The following is a 25,808-nucleotide window of genomic DNA, read 5'->3' on the forward strand; positions in this document are numbered from 1 at the left end:
TTCCACCATTGCTCCCAAATGCATCGCTTGCTTCCTTTACCCAACGAAAATCTAGCTTATCCTTAAAACCCTAAATTGTCACAGTCTTCAGAGCCTATTGGCTTCTGCTTTCATTCCTAAATGGCTTCGCTCTAATTTTAAGATGATGTCCCCTTACTCCTGATTTCTCTAGCAGAGAAGGTATTTCTCTGTATCTAGCCTATCAAATCCTTTTAAATTTTAAAACTCAATCCATCAGATCGCCCCTCAATCTTCTATATTTAAGGGAACACAAACCAAGGGAGTCTAAGTCAAGTTTATGCAAAAGTGGCCTCATGATTAAACCCTCTAAGCTTGGCAAATCTGTGCTGCACTCCATCCAAGTCCACCATATTCTTCCTGAGATGCAGTGCCCAAAACTAAACACAGTCTGACCAAGACTTTGTTTAACTGAAAGATAACACCTTTTCCTTTATATTTCAGTCCCTTTGACAAAAAGGTCAACTTTCCATTAATCTCTTTGATAACTTTTTGTACCTGTCCACTAGCCCTTGGTGAAATGTGTTATAGAATCATTGAGCAGAATCTAGAGGAATCTTCAGCTCTCTCTGATGGCGAGCTTGGGGGCGGCAGGGCATTTCCTTAGGCAGGGTGGTGACATACCTGAACCTGCCGCCTTCTCCCCTCCAACAGAATTAAGTTCTGGCCCACGATCGGCCTTCATGCCCTGCCGCCAATTGTGGCCCTTAAATGGCCAGTGAGGATAAGGGCCTCATCCCACTGCCACTGGTATTAACCCAGCTGCAGGCTGGCCTGTTGCCGTGCAGAATCTTGCGTTCCAAGGTCGGGCACATGCCCAACCTGAATGCACGTAAAATAGCGCAGAAAGTCATCGCGCACGCTTGCAATATTGAGGCCAGTGGGCCCCACGAGAGTCGGAGCAGCGCCCACCAACAATTAAGGTCATTGAAAAGCTAATTGACCGCAATTTTACATTTCCCGTGCGATTTTTAGCTCATTGCAAGTGCAAAATGGATGGGCGGAATTCACATTTTAATCATTTCCTCATCCAAGAGCGGGATGAAATCTCCGTTTGGATATAAAATAAAAAGAAATATCTGGGGACAGCATTTTAATGAGGTATGTTTCCAGCTGCTCAATTGTGCTGCATGGACAATTTTTTGCAGCATTTTTGTGCTTTCTTTTTATTTGGAGATCTGCAGCTCCCTGGGGCATCTATCTGCCTTCAGGGAGATCACTGGAAGTGCCCACCAGCACCTGTCGGTGCCCGCCCTGTTCTCACCCCCACCGGCAGCGCTGAGCCTTTCTCAGCGCGTGTTTCACACTGGTTGGCCATTAATTAGCCAGCCAGCGTGAAATCATGGTCAGGAGCCAATTGTGGTCAGGGGCCCATCCGCTCCCAGGCCCACCGATCGCAAAATTCAGGCGTATGGCCAGCCGGGTGGGGGGGTGAGATTCAACAGTCCCAGCCGATTCCAAATTAGAAAATGTAATACCTGTATTCAAGAAAGCTGGGAGGGAGAAAACAGGGAACTACAGGCCAGTTAGCCAGACGTCAGCCATCTGGAAAATACTGCGATCTATTCTTAAGAAAATCATAACAATATACTTAGAAAATCATAGCATGATCAGACTAAGTCAACATGATTTTATCAATGGAAAATCATGTTTGGAAAATTTATTAGAGCTACCTGAGGATGTAACTAGTAAAGTAGATAAAGCGAAACCTGTAGACATAATATACATATATTTCCAAAAGGCATTCAAGAAAGTGCCACAGAAGAGGTCAATACACACGATAGGGCCTGATGGAGCTGGGCATGATATATTGGCATGGATGGAGGATTGGTTAATGGACAGGAAGCAAAGAGTGGGGTTAAATAGGGCATTTTCAAGTTGGCAGACTGTGACTAGTGGAGTGCGGCAAGCATCACTGCTGGGACCTTTTTTTGTGGTTGAGGTCTAGGTGGGAGTTTTAGGGATTGTCTATTCTCCTAAAGTAGGCTGCTCGAGTCTATAGTTTCTCAAAACCATTACTCTTTATTATAGCAAGTATTAACACATTTGGGCCTATACACGAGGTTGGAGCTTCTCCCACTTCCAGATCTCTCTTATTTCTCAGTCACGTGATCTGACACCATTATTACATTATCATCATGTGTGCTTCTGATGTTAACTCTTTACGAGACCTCAGCTATTTACTAACTATATTGATGATTTAGATAAGGGACCAAGAGTAATGTATCCAAGTTGTTGATGATACAAAGTTAGGTGGAAATGTAAGCTGTAAGAAGGACACAAAGAGGCTACAAGGAGATATAGATAGATTAGGTGAGTAGGCAACAAGGTGAGAGATGGTGCATTATGTGGGGAATGTGAGGTTATCCACTTAGGTAGCAAGGAGAGGAAAGCAGAATATTTTTTAAAACATGAACCTTCTAGATATTGATGTTCAGAGAGACTTGGGTACGCTCATTCAAGAAACACAGAGAGTTAGCATGCAGATAAAACAAGCAATTAGGAAGACAAATGGCATGCTAGCCTTTGTTGCAAGGGGACTGGAGTACAGGAATAAAGAAGTCCTGCTACAATTGTACAGGGTTTTCATGAGAATGTGTGCAGTTTTGGTCTCTATATATTTAAGGAAGGATATACTTGCATTGGAGGCGGAATAGTAAAGGTTCACTAGACTGCTTCCTGGGATGAGAGGATTGTGCTATGATGAGAGATTGCGTAAATTGGTCCTATGCTCTCTGGAGTTTAGAAGAATAAGATGTGATCTCATTGAAATGTACAGGATTCTGAGGGGGCTTGCCAGGGTAGATGCAGAAAGGTTATTTCCCCTGTCATAGGTACATACATAGGAAGTATATGCATAGGATATACAGCATGGAAACTGGCCATTCTGCCCAACCAGTCCATGCCAGGATTTATGCTCCACTTGAATCTGCTCCCAGCTTTTCTCATCTAAATCAATCATTCTAACCCTCTATTCCCTTCTCTTTCATATGCTTGTCTCGCTTCTCCTTAAATTTATCCATCTATACTATTCACTTCAGCCACTCCATTGTGGTTGCAAGTTCCGCATTCTCACTACTCTTTGGGTAATTGAAGTTTCTTCTGAATCCCCTATTGGATTTCTAATAGCAGCAGGGAGGAAAAAGCATGGGAAATGAGCAGATACACTCAATGTTGACCAAATGCTGAAAAGCCTAAGAGAGGAAACCCAACAGGAAGCAGTGAGTAGATGTTTCAGTGCCCATTCAGAGGAGGGGCTTCTTTCTAACAAACAAGGAGGAATTGACCAAGATCATAAGAACATAAAAAAGGACCAGAAACAGGCCATTCAGCCCCTCGAGCCTGCTCTATCATTCAAGAAGATCATGGATGATCTGGCTGTGGCCTTAACTTTCCTGCCCCTGGACTGCACCCCCCCCCACCCCCCAATAACCCCAAACTCCCTTGTTGATCAAAAACTTATCTAATTCAGCTATAAATATATTCAATGATCCAATCTCCACTGCTCTCTGGGGAAGAGAATTTCACAGACTATCGTCCCACAGAGAGAAGAAATTCTTCATCTCAGTCTTAAGGGGGAAACTCCTTATTTTAAAGCTGTGACCCCTAGTTCTAGATTCCCCCACAAGGGGAAACATCCTTTCAGCGTCTACCGTGTCAAACCCAATTAGAATCTTATACGTGTCAATAAGATCACCTCTCATTCTTCTAATCCCCAATGAATATAGGCCCAACTGCTCAACTTTTCCTCATAAGACAATCCCTTAACCTAGGAATCAGCCTATTCAATCTTCTCTGAACTACTTTGAATGTAAGTATATCTTTCCTTAAATCAGTTATTCTACATCCCTTTCTCACACATGACTACAGCCTGGACTACAAATGTAGACAAGAGGAAAATTGGATTAATTTCTAAAACCAAAACAACACTGGTCAATAATGTGACATCTGGAATAAAGTCTCTGCTACAATTCAAGCATCTGTTTAACATTCCTTGTTTTGAGTATTGCTGGAAAAAGAGACTTGTTGCCAAAGCTTTTCGCATTGCACTCATCAGGACAGACACAAGAATCCCAAATTTCAAAAAGAGCAACAATTTATACTGCATGATAAAAGGGTGTTGATTGGTTGGCAAGTCGATTCTGATTGGTCAAGACGTTGCCTTGGAGAATGCACCAGGGAACTATTATCCACCATATTTCTCTTTAATCCAAAAAAGGTGCAATGCCTGGACATGTACCTTTTGCCTGCAGAGGGCAGGTCCCTGCATATGAATATGTGTAGCTTCTAGCGAGTATAAGTGAGCCACATCGCAAACCTGACTGATAATCTTAATTTGCTTGTTAGAGTAATTCTTGGCACACTCAGGATTGTTCAGCAACTGCTGCCCAATCACAGAATCACATCTAATGTTAGATAATATGTTCTGAGTTTTGTGAGCATGGACTGATTGAATACAGTCAGTATTCTGCCTATTGCGAACAGCCGAAGGGATGTGCTGTTTAATATGATCTGCCAGCCTTTGGGATATACACCCTACCATACCTGGCATTGCAATGGTACTGAAATTCATTTACCACATTTTTGTTCCTGATGATCACTATGAGATGGAAAACAATGACATGGTTTCAAGCAAGAAATTTTTCTAAATCCCTGAAGATATGAAAATATGGGTATAATTTTGACACTCTCTCTCCCAAATCAAAAGTCAATTGTGACAAGAGTTTGGCAGCAATCCCCTGTGGGATCTATCAATGAAATAAGGCTTTTGAGGAACTTTTGAAATTGAAGGGCAGGATGAGACCAGTTGGCCCATCAAGCCTGCTCCATGCTGTGGCTGGGGAATCTAGAACATGGGGGCACAGTCTCATGAGAAGGGGTTGGTCATTTAGGACTGAGATGAGGAGAAACTACTTCACTCAAAAGGTTGTGCATCTTTGGAATTCTCAACTTCAGAGGATAGTGGATGTTCCATTGTTGGGTGTATTTACAACTGATATAGGGATATGGGAAACTGGCAGGAAAGTGGAATTGAGGCAAAGGATTAGCCATGATTATATTGAATGGAGGAGGGGCCATATGGTCTACACCTGCTCCTATTTTTTATGTTCTTATGTAGATGGAACATTGGTTGTAACCAAACCCCAAGATTGTTGTATTCACTGCAACAAATCTATTCAGGGCTATTTTAGTAAAGAAATGAATGGCCCTGTGTACTTTCTGGATTCTCTGTGGCCTTTTCATGTTTTTCCCCATTGAATTACACAGAATTGCATAGAATTCACAGCATTGAAACAGGCCATGGCAGTGTTTATGCTCTACACAAACCCTCTCTCAACCCTCTTCATCTAACCCCATCAACATATCATTCTATTCCATTCTCCCGCATGGTTTTCTAGCTTTTCTATCTTCTCTTTGCATCAATGCTATTCACCTCAACTATTCCCTGTGGTAACAACTTACACCTTCTCACTACTCACTGGGTTAAGAAGTTTCTTCTGAATTGTCGAATAGGTTTATTAGTGACTTTTTATATTTATGACCCCTAGTTTTAGATTCCTTCACAAATGGAATCATGATGGTCGACATTAAACCTTACCAATCCTGGAGTTGGGAGGGATGGGGTTAAAAATTAAAAATTGCGGTACATGATGCCAACCCATACACAGCTGCTGCCATTTTTACTGCAGTGGTTTGCACGACATGCATGTGTCCCACTGTGGACACTTCATTATAATGTTTAAATCAGACTGCTGCAATGCAATTGGGAGCCTGATACGAATTTAATGGTTTCCCCCCCACCCCAGCCCCTATGAGAAGCCTTTTGCTGATCCCCGATCTCTGGCCTCACAATTCCCTCCTCCAATCCCTAATCCTTCCCTCCTGATTACCCAGCTCCCACACCCCAACCTCACCAACCCCAAATTCAACCCTCTCCCCACCTGATCCTCAAGCTCCAACACCCTCCCCACCAGCTCCCAATCTTTCGTTCCTCTCCGACTGCCAGACTCTGGCAACTGCGCTACCTCCCTGCCATCAAACACCAATTTTTTTCTGATTTCCAGGGACGTTGGCTACAATCTTCCAATTGGCTGGCTGCCAGGCAGGAAACAGAATTAAAAAATGATAATGTGATCCTGCCATTAAATTTGGCAGCAATTCTGTGCCCCAGAAATTTCCTGGTTTCCTCCCTGTTCGCTCACCCGGCCTTTAATATCGGGGTTATTTTCTCTGTCTACCTCTGTCAAATCCCTTATCCTTTCTCTTTTCTGGAGATAAGAGCCTGTTCCAACCTGAAGGTTCGGGAAGTTGAGCGAGCCCAGGAATTTCCTTACCATATCTACATTCTCAGCCAGAGTGAGGTAAGTACAGGAAGCAAGATTCAAACCATGTTAACATCACAAGACAGTCAATACCTGTACTGACAGCTGATGGTGGAACAATAACTGAAAAAGCCCCCAAAACTGAAAAAGAAACCCACAGCAAAGAAAGATGGTAGGGGAGCTGGAGCAACATACACTCAGCTTCAGGAGATTTCGTGAGAGAGACTCTCTCTTGAGTCCCACACATGTTCCATATTACCCTTGCCTCTTGAAGCAGTTTCCTTAAACACAAAATTGTGTGCAGCCAAGTCATGGAAATATTTTGAGCAAGAATATTTCCAGTAAGAATATTTCTCAGACACAAGATGTGGAATGAATGGAAAGCATGGAAATTACACTAATGAAACCTTTGTGTGCACCAGACTCCTTTGTAATTTGTGGAGATCTTAAGATAATGCCAATAAAAACACATACAGGGAGCAGTTTGAAGGCTGTGATCTGATCTCTGAGTACAGATGATCATTACAAATAACAGGAGCTTTGCTCTCATAGGTTCTGATAATTTCCTAAAAACGTATTTAAATAGCTATCATATAGTTCCTTGGTATTCCATTTTTCCACATATAAACCATCCTAACCACTTGATTAGATTTCAGTCTGTAACTCACTCCCAGGTATCCATTATTCTATTTATAGTATTGCAGGCGTGAGGTTGATAAGATTATCATGTTTTAGTTTAGTATCTTTTGGTTTATATGATTATTGTTTTTTGAGACCACAGCTTTAAATTTAGGGTAAATGAAGCAGGTCATGTGATCTGTGCTAGCGTCTCTCTGACAATAAGCCTGGGTGATTGATTGTCAGGGGTCAAAGGAAGATTCAGATTGTTTAACTGAGAGGAAGGTTCAAGGTATTTATGCTTGGTGATAATGGTCACAGTCTCTCAGTTTACCATGAATGGACCCTGAGTCTTCCAAAGTCCAGGAAAGGTGTTATAAATAGTTGTTCGGTAGTACAGAACTGGAGTATTGCTGAAAACAGACATTTTGTGAAAGCTTGTCATCTTGCACTCATCAGGACAATCGGAAGAATACCAACAACTTTATACTGTATGAGAAGAGAGTGGTGATTGGTAGAGGTGTTGCTTTGGAAAATGCACCAGTTAGTAGTGACTTAGTCAATCAGAGTCAAGCTGCGTGGTTTAAAATTTCAAGCAATGCTTGGCAGTTAACTGGCAGTCACCATTTACTGGTGCTTTCTCTATGGCAAATCCTCTACCAATTCGGGTCCACTTGCCAACCAATCAGCACTCTCTTCTCATACAGTATAAAGTTGATGTTACCTCATCACATTGGTATTCTTGCGATTGTTCTGATGAGTGCAAGATGAAAAGCTTCGACAAAAGGTGTTATATAACTATTCATTTACTTCTAAGATGAAAGGGAATTGGGATTGAAGAAAACTAATTAGCATTTCTTTCCTGTTGCCATGGGGAAGATAGTAGAGGGAGCCATTTTTGAGATTAGGTTGCAAGTTTCCCTATAAACCCATGAATATTGCAAACAGACAACAAGTTTGCAGTTTTGCCTTGTGTAATCTGCAACCATCTGAGAGGTAAGGAGAGCAAGAGATAGACACATCTAGGCCTGCACCTTAAGCAGAGAAATGCTTACTCTATTGTTGGTCATGCGAACTTGGATGGGAACTCGTGCTGGAAGAAGGCTGGCAGATTTGCCTGGCTTGAAGCTAGAGGCAGGGATCTATAGCATAACACTCACGGTGAAAGGTAGTTCTGGGATTAGATGTTATCCAGCTGGGAAAATAAAAATTAAGCAAGCCATCGGGAACTGAGAATAACTTTAGACTGGTTCCTGGAGGATGAAGTGTCCACTTAAGGGACAGTATAACATATAGCTATAGCGGGAGATTTACAGTGGTGCTATAAATTAAATGGGGAATCTCTTTACTGTAGTTTAAAGTATAAGTTGCCAACGAAAATAAAATAGTATTTAGTCAATTATGTTTTAGTCATTTGTTTCAGTAAAAGTTTTAAAACATGAAAGCTTAATATGTCATTCTTTCAGCTGTTAACTGGAAGTTTGAATTTCTCTTTAAAAAGTATTGGCCTCTACATAGATTGTAACAAACTTCCCTGAACCCCTTAATTAGATTCCAGCCTGTAATTCACTCCCAGGAATCCATTATTCTGTGTATAAACCATCTGAATGCCTCAATTAGATTCCAGCCTGTAATTCAATCCTAGGGATGTATGAAGCACTGGATTAGACTCCTGCCTGTAACCAGTGGTATATTGGTGATTTTACAAAGGAGTATGCAGTGCATTATGTATAAGATTCTTTCTCTCAGTGGGAAGTGAACTCTTGCATCTTGCCTTGTCTCAACGTCCCCTCAGGAAATGTAAACATTTAAAATTTTACTCAATGCAGTTTCCAGAATTCTGACCTAAACTTTTTATATAGGCGTAAATATTTTCTGAGATTGATACTAGTAGATGTGGGGGAATATACCTTGCTAAATCTGACTGTAACTAAATCATGGGCAGAATTTTGCCCTTGTCGGGCGGGCTCACCAGGGGCAGGCGTGGACTGCTGGGAAGCTGACCACCACCTGCGATCGGGGCCGGACTGCGATTTCACACTGGCGGGCCAATTAAGGCCTGCGCAATGTGAAGCGCGAGCGGCAGTGCTCAGCGCTGTCTGCACAGGGGGTGGCATAGGAGGGCGAGCACGAGCTTCACTTATGAGCACAAGCGCATGCTTGAAAATCTCCCTGAGGCATAGAGCTGCCTCAAGGAGATGAAGAGTTTCCAAAATAAAAATGAAGCTTAGAAAAGTGTCATAAAACATGTCCCCCTCATGCCCTCCACAATGAAGAGCTAGACTGTACACTAATCTATTATTTGATCAGGTATTCGTTCAATACAAAGTCCCGAATTACTCTTGGTGAAAGCAGCAGACTAAACTCTTAACATGTTTGTCTAACATTCCATTGCCTTATATTATAAATTCTGGTGTTTACCTGTTAAAGTTAATTGTTTAACACTTGCATTTGCACTGTGGATAGAGAAATATCACTCCTATTACCGACAGCCATTCCTGGGCTGAGAAAGTCTAACATTATAGTAACAAAATAATGGGTCAAAATGCAAATATATGGGCAGAATTTTCACCTTGGCGGGTGGGCACATGCCCAACCTGCTCGAGCATGAAATGACATGCATTGACATCGGGTGAGCATCCCGTTAGCAATGCATAGTCACGTGATAACTTGGTCGGTGGGCTTGTGCGGGAATTGGCAGCACGACAGTGACAATTAAAAGGTCTATTAAGGCCATTAAAGTACCAATTAACTTAAATTTTTTGCTGCCCGTCCAACCTTATGGTTGGCAGGCAGGCGAAAAGGCCAAGCGGCCTTTGCATTTTTTTGGAAACCTCATCCACAGGCAGGATAAAAATAAAATAAAATTTTATAAATTTCACTTATAACATTTCCCTACTAGTTTGTATGTAACTCACCGCTGCACGTTCTTCCCAAATATTCCTTTGAAGTGCTGGTTAGCGGATGTGTGCATTGCTGAAAGGTCAGATTGGCTATTGAAAATTATGGAGTTAATAACTTGTGTTCACCATTGTCCAGTTGTGTTAACAACTGGTCCCTAATTGGTCCCTAGAAATGTAATGAAAAATACTTAAATAAATGTTTCCAAATATCCAACACTTCTTAAAATCATTTTGACACCAGCTACGATCCACGTGGGCAGAGAGATCAGGCACTGAGTGCAAAGCAGCTATCAAAGCCTGAAAAAGATGCCCTCGGCTGATTTTGCGCTCATTGATAGCCAAATTTTATTTAAAATCAAGTTGGTTGCAAGCTGATCAGGTGGTTTGGTTACTGGGACATTTGAGACTGGTGGAGCCACACATACTACTCTTGAAATTCCTGAGGTAATTAAGGGTTCCTAACTGCTAAAGGGATCACTAATAACCTTTATTTCATTTAAACTTCGGGGCCAAATTCTAAGAGGCAGCCAACTTGTTTGAGGCTCAGGATATCCTGACAAGAGGCATGCCACATCAGTACATAAGGAATAACACTAGATTCCACAGCCAACAGATCACACCTAAGCTCTGCAGTCCTGCCATATCCAGTCGTGAATGGTGGTGGATAATTAAACAACTCACTGGGAGAGGAGACTCCACAATATCCCCGTCCTCAATGATGGAGGAGCCCAGCACATCAGTACAAAAGATAAATCTGAAGCATTTGCAACCATCTTTAGCTAGAAGTGCCGAGTAGATGATCCATCTCGGCCTCCCCCAGAGGTCCCCAGCTTTACGGCTGGCAGTCTTCAGCCATTTCAATTCACTCCATGTGATATCAAGAAACGGCTGAAGGCACTGGCAAAGGCTATGGGCCCTGACAATACTGGCAATAATATTGAAGACTTGTGCTCCAGAACTTGCCACACCCCTAGCCAAGCTACAACACTGGCATCCATCTGGCTCTTTGGAAAATTGCCCAGGTATGTCACCTACACAAAAAGCAGGACAGTCCAACCCCACCAATTACTGCCCTATCAGTCTACTCTCAATCATCAGTAAAGTGATTGAAGGGTTCATCAACAGTGCTATGAAGCAGTATTTGCTTCACAATAACCTGCTCACTGATGCCCAGTTTGGGTTCTGCCAGGATCACTCAGCTTCTGACCTCATTACAGCCTTGGTTCAAGCATGGACAAAAGAGCTGAACTCCCGAGGTGAGCTGAGAGTGACTGCCCTTGATATCAAGACCACACTTGACTGAGAGTGGCATCAAGGAGCCCTAGCAAAACTCAAGTCAATAGGAATCAGGGAAAACTCTCTGCTAGTTAGAATCATACCTAGCACAAAGGAAGATGGCTGTGGTTGTTGGAGGTCAATCATCTCAGTTCCAGGAATCACTGCAGGAGTTCCTCAGGGTAGTGTACTAAGCCCAACCATCTACAGCTGCTTCATCAAGCAGTCCATGTCCAATTGCAGCAAGACCTGGACAATATCCAGGCTTGGGCTGACAAGTGGCAAGTTACATTCATGCCACACAGGTGCCAGGCAATGACCATCTCCAACAAGAGAGAATCTAACCATTGCCCCCTGACACTTAATGGCATTACCATCGCTGAATCCCCCACTATCAACATCCTGGGGGTTACCATTGACCAGAAACTGAACTGGGCTAGCCATATAAATACTGTGGCTATAAGAGCATGTCAGAGGCTGGGAATCCTGCGGCAAGTAATTCACCCCCTGACTCCCCAAAACTTGTCCACCATCAACAAGGCACAAATCAGGAGTGTGATGAAATACTCTCCCATTTGCCTGGATGAGTGCAGCTCCAACAACATTCAAGAAGCTTGATATCATCCAGGACAAAGCAGCCCACTTGATTGGGACCCCTCCCACAAACATTCACTCCCTCCACCACCAACGCACAGTGGCAGCAGTGTGTACCATCTACAAAATGCACTGCAGGAATTCACCAAGGCTCCTTCAGCAGCACCTTCCAAACCCACGACCGCTACCATCTAGGACAAGGGCAGCAGACAGATGGGAAAACCACCACCTGGAAGTTCCCCTTCAAGACACTCTCATCCTGACTTGGAAATATATTGCCGTAACTTCACTGTCGCTGGGTCAAAATCCTGGAATTCCCTCCCTAACAGCACTGTAGGTATACCCACACCACATGGACTGCAGCAGTTCAAGAAGGCAGCTCATCACCATCTTCTCAAGGGCAACTAGGGATGGCAATAAATGCTGGCCCAGCCAGCGAAGCCCACATCCCGTAAGTGAATAGAAAAAAAAGGAGCAGCCTTGGCATTCATGTCATTTGTATTTCTTTGCTACCATATGGCCTTAACAAATAACTTGGCACTGTCTTCAGCAAATAATGAGCTAAATTTTACTGCGGGCTTTGGGATCCCAACATTGGATCAAAAAACGGGTCCTGAACCTGCACTTGCCAGCAAGGGGTACTGGCTCGGCGATTTAACAGCAGGCAGCCTCCTCATTGGCCATCTACCAACTTGCCATCCTATTAAGGATGATGGGCAAGCTGGCCCCGATGCTGCTGGCCCCAATTGGAGGGCTAGCAGCTCCAGAGCCTCAGCTGCTCCACAGAGAAAAGTAGGAGCTGCTGAGGCAGGTCAGAGATCTCAAGGACATCTCAAAATGGAGGTGCTTTCATATTAAAATTCAAAATTACCAAGTGGTGGGATGGGGGTGGTGGCTTGCTGATCACAGGAAAAACACCTCCAGAGAGATTATTGGGGCCTTAGGGGCTGCCTTTCCTGCCTGTGGCCACCTCCATGGGACATGGAGCCTCAGACTCCGATGGCTCCCCAGGCTGCCACAGGGAGGCTGCCTCCATGAAGCTGATCCCATCCATACATAGCTTTGGAAGGGGAGGGAGGGGTATGGTGTGGAAGGGCTGCCCCTGTCAGCCAAATGCTGATGTCACTGTAAAATAGCCCTTAATAGGGTCTTTAGTGATGCAATTCGCCTGGCTGCCCCCTTGGAGCAGGCAGTTAAATCTGCCTCATGGCACACCGCTCGGAAACCTCCCCAGTCCCCCACTGAGGGACTGTCTCAGCTCCCTGCTAACTTATTGCCCAACCGCCACTGATCCCCCCCACCCCATCCCCCACTGCACCCCGCCCCATCCCCCACTGCACCCCCATCCAACCCCCACTGCACCCCCACCCCATCCCCCACTGCTCCCCCATCCCATCCCCCACTGCACCCCCATCCCATCCCCCACTGCACCCCCACCCCATCCCCTACCCCATCCCCCACCGCCCCCCCACCCCATCCCCCACTGCACCCCCACCCCATCCCCCACTGCACCCCACCCCATCCCCCACTGCACCCCGCCCCATCCCCCACTGCACCCCCATCCAACCCCCACTGCACCCCCACCCCATCCCCCACTGCACCCCCATCCCATCCCCCACTGCACCCCCATCCCATCCCCCACTGCACCCCCACCCCATCCCCTACCCCATCCCCCACCGCCCCCCCACCCCATCCCCCACTGCACCCCCACCCCATCCCCCACTGCACCCCACCCCATCCCCCACTGCACCCCACCCCATCCCCCGTTGCACCCCCATCCATCCCCCACTGCACCCCCACCCCATCCCCCACTGCACCCCCACCCAATCCCCCACTGCACCCCCACCCCATCCCCCACTGCACCCCCACCCCATCTCCCACTGCACCCCCACCCCATCCCCCACTGTACCCCCATCCCATCCCCCACTGCACCCCCACCCCATCCCCCACTGCACCCCCACCCCATCCCCCACTGCACCCCCACCCCATCCCCCACCCCATCCCCCACCCATCCCATCCCCCACTGCACCCCCACCCCATCCCCCACTGCACCCCCACCACCATTACTGCCACTTGGACACCAGTAAAATTCTGCCCAACTAGTCTTGAACAATTCTGGCAGAGGATATCCATGACACTCATGCATAAATATCAGGTCATAGTGCAGATACAGTGTATCAAGCCTTCAGTATCCCCATGACTAACTGTTTGGGCATTCCCCCTTAACATATCCTCAGTCTAGTCCAACTCCAACCCCATCCACTCTCCTCTCCACTGCTTCTACACGAGCAGACCCTGCCATCATTTGACTCAGTTTCCCCATGGAGTATAACATCTGCTCCCTTGATCTCCTTCCCATTCCATTCATAAATGCTGATTGTTTCCTTTTGACTCTTAGCCACCAACATTGTCTCCCTGATTCTTCCCTCAAGCCTTGATTGCATTCCTTCGAAACAACCACCATCTGCCCCTTCTTAAACAGTAAACCCCCGCCAGCCCTCCCTCCTTGTGTCTCACCTGTCCCTCATTCCTCTTCAAGGCCCTTGGAGGTATTATTTACAACTACATACATAATTCTATCACCAATCTCCATTCAAGTCTCTTCTGGTTGCTACATTATTGTTGTGACTGCATCCAAGACTCACATCCATCTTGCTGTGTTTGCTACCTATCTTTCACCTCTACCAGTTTCCTTCATTGGTCCACCTCTGCACTCTCATGATTTCACCTTGATGTAAACAACTGCATTTCTTCCAGCAGCTTTTGCCCACAGCCCATGCTGTGACCTCTGGTGTGCTGTAAGACTCAATTTTTGTCAACTCTTAATGATCTTCCAAATTCTCACCAACAGCAGCTTCAGTGTCAGCCTGGTCTTAGGGGTAGCACTCTCGTTTCTGAGTCTAAAGAGACCTGAGCACATATTCCAGGCTGATAACTCAATACAGTACTGAGAGAGTGCTACAGTGTCAGAGGTGCCAACGTTCAGGTGTGATATTAAACAGGGGCCCCATCTGCCATCTCAGGTGGATGTAACAGATTCCATGGAACTACTCAAAGAAAATGGGGGAATTTCTCCCTGATGTCCTAGCCAATTTTTTTCCCTCAATCAACATCACTAAAAAAGAAATGAACCAGTCATTGCCTCATTGCTGTTTGTGGGACCTTGCTGTGCGCAAACCCACTGCCAAGTTTCCAACATTACTACACTTCACCAAGCAAGTAATTGGCTGTAAAGTGCTTTGGGATGTCCTGAGGATGTGAAAGGTGATATATAAGGGGATGGGGGCTTGGTGGAATGTCACTGGACTAGGAATCCAAAGGCCCAGGCTAATACACTGAGCACATGGGTTCAAATCCTGCCATGGCAGCTGGTGGAACTTAAATTCAGTTAATTAATCTGTAAATTAAAAGCTAGTCTAAATAATGGTTACCATGAGGACTATCATTGATTGTTGTAAAAACGCATCTGGTTCACTAATGTCCTTTAAGGAAGGAAATCTGTCATCTTTACCCGGTCTGGCCTACATGTAACTCCAGTCCAACAGCAATGTAGTTGACTCTTAATAGCCCTCTGAAACGGCCTAGCAAGTCACTCAGTTGTACCAAACCGCACAGAAAAATCATAAAGAAATAGAACTGACCAGCCAGTATCAACCTAGGCACAAGAAATGGCAATGGAAAACCATTCCCAATTGATCCTGCAAAGTTCTCCTTACTACCGTCTGGGGGCTTGTGCCAAAATTGGGAGAGCTGTCTCAGACTAGTCAAGCAAAAGCCTGACATTGTCATCCTCATGGAATCAGACCTTATAGATAATGCCCATCCCCATCACCATCCCTGAGTATGTCCTGTCCCACCGACAGGGCCAACCCAGTAGAGGTGGTAGCACAGTGATATACAGTCAGGAGGGAGTTGCCCTGGGAGTCCTCCACAATAAAATCTCATGGCATCAGGCCAAACATTGGCAAACATGGGTAATCCTGCTGATTACCACCTGCAACCCTCCCTCAGCTGATAAATCAGTGCTCATTGAATACCACTTGGACACAGATTGTACTCTGGATGGGGTACTTCAGTGCCCATCACCAAGAGTGGCTCTGAAGACTTGTGTTCCAGGACAAGCAGTGCCCCTAGCCAAGCTGTGCCAGTACAGCTACAAAACTGACACTTAGCAGAAGCCAGGCCTCCTTTTATCCTGGCTCTTATCCAATTAACCCCTTCCTCATCCCAATCACCTTCAGCCCTGTTTCTGAGCATTCTTCCTTGACCAACCGGCTATCTTTCATGTGTGTATTGCACCATTGCATAATGTTTTTCACATCCATCTATGTTCAACTGTCTCTTCAGGAGCTTCAAGGTATTATCTCCTAGAGGCCCTTAGAGATTCCAATCCTGTATTTTCACACATACAAGCAATTCCCACAGACAGCCTCATGTTCACAGTCTTATGCTGCAAGTTAGCTCTTTTATAAGATGACTTAATTTTCCCATGGTCCCATTTACCTTGGCATCTTTTCCATACTGTGCCCTTTTCCTAGATTTTCCCACTTTCCATCCAAGACAAGTCCCTAATAAAGTTAGATGTTAGTTTCTAATGGTAAAGCTGGATTTTAACAGTTAGCATTCTAGTAACCAAATAATCACACAGCCCTGTTTGTTGACTTTGCTCACAAACCTTTGTGTAGCAGATAGCTCGTATATTAGAGGCTGCCAAAGAAAAACCCACAGTGAATGGAGGTTCTGGCTAGGGCAATCATCATAGTTTTCTCAGGACATGTAAAGATGGCTTAAAATGTGGAGAGTCATATTACAGGGTGGAATCCTCCCAAGTTTCATTTCTGAGATTTATAATCAAGCTCAGCACAAGCAATGCTCTTAAGTTCAGCTGCCTTAGGAAATAGATGTTCTAGCACCAATTTAATGGCTGCAGAAAGACGCAATGAGCTATTCTTACTGGAAATTACAGCACTCAGACCCCCTGAATAGAGGGCAGCTTCACCCCTGTCAGCTTTGATTTTGCATCAGAAAAACATAAAGAAATGTTTGAGAGTGCATGATCAGAACTGATTTCCTCTTAATGAAGGAAGACTTTTTTTTTAACCTATTTATGCAGTTTACTTGGATCTATTTCCATAACTGTTTCTAAAATTGGAACCTGGTGGAAGAGTTTCCACTTCTGTGTGAAAATTACCCTCAAAATTGCACCAGTTTTAAGAAGTTTGTTTTCCTCAAGTTTTCTGTCAAACTCATCTGCCTATCAGCGAATTGGTGAAATCTGACATGAATCTGCTCAAACAGGCAGCATTTATTTTTAAATTTGCTTTAAAAATATTCCTTGGCATATTTAACAAATATTTAAAAGTTTCCTGACATATTAAAAAGTATTTTAAAATATTCGTTTTTAAATTCATTCATGCGATGTGGGTGTTGCTGGCCAGACCAGCATTTTTTGCCCATCCCTAATTGCCCTTGAGAAGGTGGTGGTGAGCTGCTTACTGAACCGCTGCAGTCCATGTCATTCCTTGACATATTTAAAAATATTCCTTGACAGAGGAGGCTGAGGGGTGACCTAACTGAGGTGTACAAGATTATGAGGGGCCTAGATAGGGTAGACAGGAAAGACCTGATCCCCCTAGCTGAGGAGTCAATTACTAGGGAGCATAGATTGAAGGTGATTGGTAGAAGGATTAGAGGAGACATGAAGAAAAACTTATTCACCCAGAGGGGGGTGGGTATCTGGAACTCACTGACGGTTTGGTGGTGGAGGCAGAAACCCTCAACTCCTTTGAAAGGTACCTGGGTCTGCACCTGAAGTTCTGTAGCCTACAAAGCTATGGACCAGGTGCTGGAAAGTGGGAATAGAGTTGGGCGTCTAGAATTTTTCTCTTTCTTCTTTTTCAGCTGGTGCAGACACGATGGGCTGAATGGCCTCTTTCTGTGCCATAACCTTTCTATGGTTCTATGACATGTGTAAGGGTTATAATATGGTGCAGTTTGACTGCTATTCCATCTGGGCACAGCTTCTCCACTGGAAGCATGAGACTCTAGCAAGCCCGACATTTATTGCCTCTCCCAAGTTAAACTTGTACAACTGAGCAATTTACTAGGTCACTTCAGAAGCAGTTAAGAATCAAGCATGTTGGCATAGATTAGAGTCACATATAGACCAGACCAGGTAAGTACAACAGATGTCCTTCCCTGAAGGACATTAATGAGTTGACTTAATGTAATGATCTCAGAGCTTTCATGACCCCTTTCACTGACTAGCTTCTTATTTCAAGTTGTTTTTTAATTGAATTCAAATCCTCACACTGCTATGAAGGATTTTAACCTCACGTCCTCTGGATTATTAAACAAGGCCCTGGGATTACTAACCCAGTAATATAACTGCTGTACCTACAAAGTACAAACGTCTGTATTTTTCCTCTCCAGATCGAAGATTTGCCGGACATAGATCAAAAATGGTCGATTTTATGAGCGATGAGTGTGAAGTAAATGCATCCAATGAGACAATGCTGACTCCTTTAATCGAGCAAGAAGGCGAGGCCTACTTAGAGAAATGTGGAAATATCCGACGTCACACGGTGGCCAATGCACCCTCTGAGCTTCAGCTTTTAGCTATGACTTCCATGTTGCACCCTGGAATGGTGGAAGAACCTGACACTGAAGAGAAATGTCTCCTGATGCCACCCAGCCTTAACCACAGACACTACTCCAGTGAACCTAATATCCCAGAACCTCAGTCTGAGGTGGTGGTAGTCTCGCTGCAGGAGTCTTCTGACATTAAGTGTACAGCACTTGGCTAGATCACTAAGTCATTGTTTTGTTTTAGGCACATTGTTAGTATTCGCTGAAGGCAGTAATCCCATGACCTGACTGTGATGTATCTCAGGGTCAAACTGTGAAATGGCCTTAAACAAACAAACTTCATTCAAGCTGGTCATGTGGATTGGACGTACTGCACTTCTAATCCAGGCCCTTTCTGTTATCAACTGAACATACCTCAGAACTCGAAACAGTGATGGCAGAAAGAATGAATTATGTTAATACATCGGGACACTGTGGTTATGGAGGCCCTAGTGAAATTAAATTTTAAAAGAGAAGAAACCCAGCGCAGTAAATTTGCACTAAAGATATCGAACAATTGAGACAAGTCTTGAACTTTGAAACCCATGATTGCACTGTACCTGCAGCATTGTTTAAATACTGGATATCGATTTTTGTCCCTCTCGTGCCTCCCAACAAACCATTGGTTTTAGTCAGACTGTTGGCCAGAAATGTCATCAATTCCACTCAACGTCAATCTGCCTTTTTCGGACAGCTAGACAGAAGTACTTTTTGAATGGGAGTTCCAAATCAATGTGAGCTCAGTGAATTTGGGTGAAGGTTTCCTGTACGCACTGTGTGTGATGAAATGTGTTGTGTTCCTCATTCATTATAAACACATTTTTGATTATTCCTTTACATGTAGCACACTGAGGAAATCAGAAGCAGTACCCAACCATTGCAGCATGCCCTGCAAATGCACGCTTTGCAATATGCGTCTGTACTGAAGGGAGAATGTCAGTTCATCAGCTCCTGAACTTGAAGGGTCCTGGTAACACTGGAATCAATCCTAAACTACAGGTTCCTTTAAAATCAGCTCACTTCACCTCTCAACCGTAGTTCTGACATTGGTCGCAGTTAACTTTGAGCACACTGACTTGACTGTTCTGCTACTACCCCCGCAGAAGCTTTCTTCAACCTTAACCCTGCTGTCTCAGGAGCAGGGTTTCTTTTTCATTTTTACAAATAAACTGTGGATTATTTTTGTGAAAATTCATTAATCTGTTGCCTCCCTAAAGCAGTGGGAAAATTCAACTCTCAATCGAGATGGGGTGAGGCTTGGAGCCAGATCGACGGTTACTGTTCTACAACAGTGCAATCTAAAATGAAGGGCATTGGAAAAACAAGTATCAGTCAGTGACACAAATTAGCACTGACTCATCCCCACGCACCACACAGTGCATGTAGTAGGAGAAATCGGTTAATGCTCACCTCCAAACCTACACAGTGCGAATGTGGAGAGGAATCCATTCACATAGCTACATGCAAATTGGCATAGGGCTAAACAGATTTTTGATTGACAGTGGGGTCAAGGGTTATTGGGGGGCAGGCAGGAAAGTGGAGTTAAGGCCACAATCAGATCGGCCGTGACCTTATTGAATAGCAGATCAAGCTCGAGGAGCTAAATGGCCCAGTCCAGCTCCTATTTCTTAACGATCATCTGTTCTTAGTAGGGAGCCTGAAAGAGTGGCGTGGGAAAGTTCCATTCCATGGGACACTGACACCAGCACTGGGTTAGGAAGGAACCATACCATTGGGATGGGCTGTACCTGAACCAGGCTTGGACCAAGGTCTTATTGGAAAGGGTACCAAGGATAGTCACAACAACAACTTGTATTCATACAGCACCTTTAACGCAATAAAGCAGCTAAAAGCACGACCAGAAATGGTGGCACGATTAAAATAGAGGCCGAAAGAGACCAAACTTCGAGGACACAACGATTTTAAACAGTAAATGAGGAGAATAGAACACAAATGGAAAGGTAGCATAGATAATAGTTTGGAAATAAACAAAAGGGAAAGAGAGTGGAGTAACAATCAGAAATTGTGCTTTAGGCACAATAAGGCTTACTAGAAGGTATAAAGTAATTAAACCAAGAGAAAGAAATAAGAAACGTGTGCTTAAAGCATTAGAGTAGAAAGACAGTTAGAGTGTGTGACCCTAATAAGCATTCTTTATACAAACGCAGGGACCATAAGGAATGCATTGCAGATGCAAATTCAAATCTGAGGGTATGGCATGGTAGCCATTATTGAGATGTGCCTGCAAGATAGTCAGAAACTCGGAACTAAATACACCAGGCGGTAAGGACTGCAGGAAAAATGGTAGAGAGGGGAATAATAGCCTTAATGGTTAAGGATCAAATCACTTCAATAAAAGGATATAAGGAGAGGCAAGCAGGCAGTGGAGATTTTATGTGTAGAGTTAAGAAATAGAGAACAGATTTAAGGCTGTGGAAGGAATTGTGCTTTGGGTCCCTGGCAGTAAATGTGAAGTGGTAGCTTGTATAAATGCTGAGATTGGATGAGCATGTAATATTGGCAGAGTGGTTTTAATGGGGAATTTTAACTTTCATATAGACTGAGATAAGCAGACATATCAGAAAGTGGTGAACTTCTTGACACTGTCCCGGATAGTTCTCTGCAACAAATATACGAGGACCTACAAGGGGGCAAGCCATATTAGATTTAGGAATGAATAATAAACCAGATTTAGTTAACAGCCTAACAGTGCATGAACATTTATCAAATAATGACAATAATATGATCGAGCACAGTGTCAGATTTGGAAAGGAGAAGCATGAAACAGCCCCTCAATTCCAGATTTAGGGAGGGCTGACTTTATAGCAACAAGACAGAGACTGTCCAGGGTAAACTGGGTATATCTGTTATTGGGTAAAGCAACAAAAGAGCAGTGAGAGATGTTTAAAAACTAATTTAAATGTGATACAGAACTAGTTCATAGTCCTAAAGAGCAAGAGTTCTGCTTGCCAGAAAAGAAAGCCATGGACAATGAAAGAGATAGGACAGAACATAAAACTAAAAGAAAAAGCATGCAAAAATGAAAAAAAATAGCACAAGTCCTGGTGAATGGGAAAGATAAAAAGAACAACAAAGGTTGACAAAGCAGCAGAGAGTAAGAAGTACGGAAAGAAACTTATACTAGGAAATAGAGTGTGGGCCCCTTGAAAACTGATCACAGTGACATTGTAACTGAAAATAAGGAAATAGCATGTGAGCTGAAGAATTACTTAGCTTCAACATTTAGAGTATTGGAAGAAATCAGCATGCCAGACACCCCAAGGAAACTATTAATAAATCAGAAACATGGACTCAACAAAATTAAGGTATGCAAGATAATAGTAATAGAGAGAATAATGGCATGGCAGATTTGATGGTTTCCATCTCAGGGTTTTAAAAAGAAATAGGTAAGAACATTCCAGGTGACCTAACTATAATCTCCCAATGTTCCCTCGATTCAGAAACCATTCCTTTATATTGGAAAATTGCATACGTCACTCCACTATTTAAAACGGTGACAGGGAATTATAGACCAGTTTACCTAACATCTGCTGTCAGGAAACTACTATGTGTCTATCGTGAAGGATGGGGGGAGGTGATTGAACATCTTGAAGATACTCAGCTGATCAGAGAGAGTCAGCATGGATTTATAAAGGGCAGGTCTGCCTGCCAACCTGATGGAATGTTTTGCAGAGGTGACTGAAGTAGTGGATAGGGAATATCTATGAATGTTATTTATATGGACTTCATGAAGACATTTGATGGAGTCCCTTATAAGATGCAGTTAGCTAAAGTTCATGGAATTGAAGACAATGAACTGGTTAGGAAGTTGGCTGAGTGGCAGGAAACAGAGATTAAGGGTAATGTGCAGGTATTCAAGAATGTGACTAATGCAAGATCTTAAGAAATAGGAGCAGGAGTAGGCAAAGTAAGGTGTTGAGGCCTCAACTATTCATTGTATTCATTAATGACTTAGATGATGGGATAGAAAGCTACATTTCCAAAGATAGGTGGTATTGTAAGCAGGTGGTAGATGGAAGCATAAAATTATAGTGACATTTTTTTATTCTTTCATGAGATGTGGGCACCACTGGCTAGGCCAGGATTTATTGCCCATCCCTAGTTGCCCTTGAGAAGGTGGTGAGCTGCCTTCTTGAACCACTGCGGTACATGTGGTGTAGGTACAGTCACAGAGCTGTTAGAAAGGGAGTTCCAGGATTTTGACCCAGCGACAGTGAAGGAATGGTGATATATTTCCAAATCAGGATGGTGAATGGCTTGGAGGTGAACTTCCAAGCGGTGGTGTTTGATTTGTCTGCTGCCCTTGTCCTTCTAGGTGGTAGTGTTTGTGGGTTTAGAAGGTGCTGCCAAAGGAGCCTTGGTGAGTTCCTGCAGTGCATCTTGTAGATGGTACACATTGCTGTTACTGTTCGTTTGTGGTGGGGGAAGTGAATGTTTATGGATGGGGTGCCAATCAAATGGGCTGCTTTGTCCTGGATGGTGCCAAGCTTCTTGAGTGTTGTGGGAGCTGCACTCATCCAGGCAAATGAGGAGTATTCCATCACACTTCTGACTTGTGCCTTGTAGATGGTGGACAGGCTTTGGGGAGTCAGAAGGTGGGTTACTCACTGTGGGTTTCCTAGCCTCTGACCTGCTCTTGTAGCCCAGTTCAGTTTCTGGTCAATGGTAACCCCCAGAATGTTGATAATGGAGGATTCAGTGGTGGTAATGCCTTTGAATGTCCAATGGCAATAATTAGATTCTCTCTTGTTGGAGACGGTCATTGCCTGGCACTCTTGTGGCACGAATGTTACTTGCCATTTATCAGCCCAAACCTGGATTGTGCTTTGAGATGCTTTATGCATTGACCCTCAGACACCACACTGTTCATACGGTGAGTGGAATGAGTTCACATACACCCAAGCGGTAGAGCAGGTGAGGGGAATCAGTTCATTTTCATCACACCTCCAACACTGCCAGTGAGTTGAATTGAAAACAAAAACAGAATTACCTGGAAAAACTCAGCAAGTCTGGCAGCATCAGCGGAGAAGAAAAGAGTTGACATTTCAAGTCCTCATGACCCTTCAACAGAACTGATTGAATATTAGAAGAGGGGTGAAATATAAGCTGATTTAAGGTATGGAGGGGAGAGAAGTGGGGGAATTTTTGTTTTGGATTTCCAGCATCCGCAGTTTTTTGTTTTTATCTCTGTGTTTAATTGACTGCCACTCCTCTTCAAGGAATGCCTATCTTGAAGAAGTTTTGTTCCTCTCTGCGACAAGATTTCCGTATCTCTCTTTTGCCTTGCTCACCTTCATTGCTTTCCATTTCTCTCCTGGTGTTTGACAAGGTGTTTACTAAAACCCACTTTATAATATCACCACCTTCAACACTTCTTTGTTCCTTTGTCTGTGACATCTTTTGATTATCTGCTCCTATCACTGCTTGCTTGTCCCTACAACCACACCATTCCACCCACTCCCCCCCACCTCTCCAACACACACACACACACACCCTCCCCCCAACCTTAAACCAGGTTATATTTTGAAACGTCAACTCTTTGCTTCTCCGCCAATGCTGCCAGACCTGCTGAGTTTTTCCAGGTAATTCTGTTTTTGTTTTGGATTTCCAGCATCCACAGTTTTTTGTTTTTATATTTTTTGTTTTTATCTCAGTGAGCTGAATTGGTTTATTTTGCACTAAGTGATACAGTCAGTGAGGCCCCCTGGTTTTCATTTTCACCCCTCCCCCACCACGCCAATTGCTACTGTGAACCAGGGAAATTAGAGCATCCTCATCCACCCACCCCACAGCACCATCGACTGTGAGAATCAATAATCACGCACCAACGCATCACAGAGCAGTCCATGAGGGGAATTGGTTCATATCCAACACATCCACTACACAGTGCAGTCAAATAAAGGGAGATGGTTCACATTTACCCACAGGTATTTTATTTCTTGTTGCTCTCTTGGTTGGCTTCGCCAAAGATTTACACAAGAATCTTTATCCCAAAGTTGAAACAGTCTTCAATGGAAAATCATATCGAGCCTATCATCCAACACTGAAGCTGTTCCTTAGTTGAATTATGGGTCTATCAAATGAAATACTCCTTGAACAGACATCTGGAAAATCTCCTGCCATTATCTTTGGTCATGGATGGAGTGAGACGCTATTGCACACTGTCCTCCACATTAGTATTTCCAGCACTTTCTGTTCTTATTTCTGATTTCCAACATCTGCAGTATTTTGCTTATATTTGAAACATATTTGTTTTACCTCAGATGTGGAGCTTCTTTCTGTCTCAGAGTAGAATTTCAAATTCATTGAGCGGTTCACCAATGAGATAGCTGCTTAACGTCACTGCATCTGATCATATATCAGTTATGTAAATGTATTAAGGATAGTTTCTGTTCTTGGACCCCCCAATGTCTAAATATACTAAGTACCCACACGACGAAGACCCAGTCCAACCAACAAGCTGACCTCAGCTGAGTCAGGTATCAAATCTGGACCATTGCTGGAGAGCAATGACAAGACTTAGCATCCCAAAGCATGTGAGTAAAAGGGTCAGTGAGAGGATAGGATCTAAAATTTTGACTAAGATCAGCTGTTACTCCCTAGCTCCACAATCAAAGTTACAAATCAGCACCATTCATACCAAGGTATGTATGTGTATAATCTAAAGTAATACATATACAGGGTGCCTCCAATCTATAGTCATGTACAGGGCAGGCCCATTGTATAGTGATGTACAGGGTGGCTCAAATCTATAGTCATGTACAGGGTGCATCCAGTCCATAGTCACGTACAGAGTGGATCCAATCTAGGGTCATGTACAGGATGGGTCCTATCTATACTAATGTAAAGGAGGGTCCAATCTATCGTGACATACAGGGAGGGTCCAGTCTAGAGTTGTGTACAGGGTGGGTCCAATCTATAGTAATGTACAGGGTGGGGTACAATCTATAGTCATGTACAGAGTAGGTGCAATCAATAACAATGTACAGGGCAGGTCCAATCTATAGTAATGTACATGGTGGGTACATCTATAGTGATTTATAGGATGGGTCCAATCTATAGTAATGTAGAGGGTGGGCCCAATCTACAGTCATGTATAGGGTGGATCCAATCTAAAGTAATGTACAGAGTGGGTCCAATCTATAGTAAGGTGGAGGCTGGGTCCAATCTAGAGTTACATAAAGGGTGGGTCCAATCTATAGTGATGCAGAGGGTAGGTATAATCTATAGTCATGTACAAGGTGGCTCCAATCTATAGCCATATACAGGGTGAGTCCAATCCATAGTCACGTACAGGGTGGGTATAATCTAGGGTCATGTACAGGGTAGATCCACTATATAGTAATGAACAATGTGGGCCCAATCAGTAGTCATATGCAGGATGGGTATAATCTATAGTCACATATAGGGTGGGGCCAATTTATAGTAA

The 25,808-nt window shown here is 43.9% G+C and overlaps 1 protein-coding gene across 1 annotated transcript in view; it reads left to right on the forward strand.

Annotated features, from left to right (window-relative positions):
* The window catches only part of prr5l (proline rich 5 like), a 249,782-nt gene extending 230,233 nt beyond the window's left edge, over nt 1-19,549 (forward strand). Inside the window, exon 9 of the mRNA XM_041197735.1 lies at nt 18,164-19,549. Coding sequence (XP_041053669.1) covers nt 18,164-18,537 — 374 coding nt within the window. The 3' untranslated portion in view covers nt 18,538-19,549. The remainder of the gene's footprint in view (nt 1-18,163) is intronic.
* Nucleotides 19,550-25,808: the final 6,259 nt, after the last annotated feature.

This window comes from Carcharodon carcharias, chromosome 10, assembly GCF_017639515.1.
Source record: "Carcharodon carcharias isolate sCarCar2 chromosome 10, sCarCar2.pri, whole genome shotgun sequence".
NCBI lineage: Eukaryota > Metazoa > Chordata > Chondrichthyes > Lamniformes > Lamnidae > Carcharodon > Carcharodon carcharias.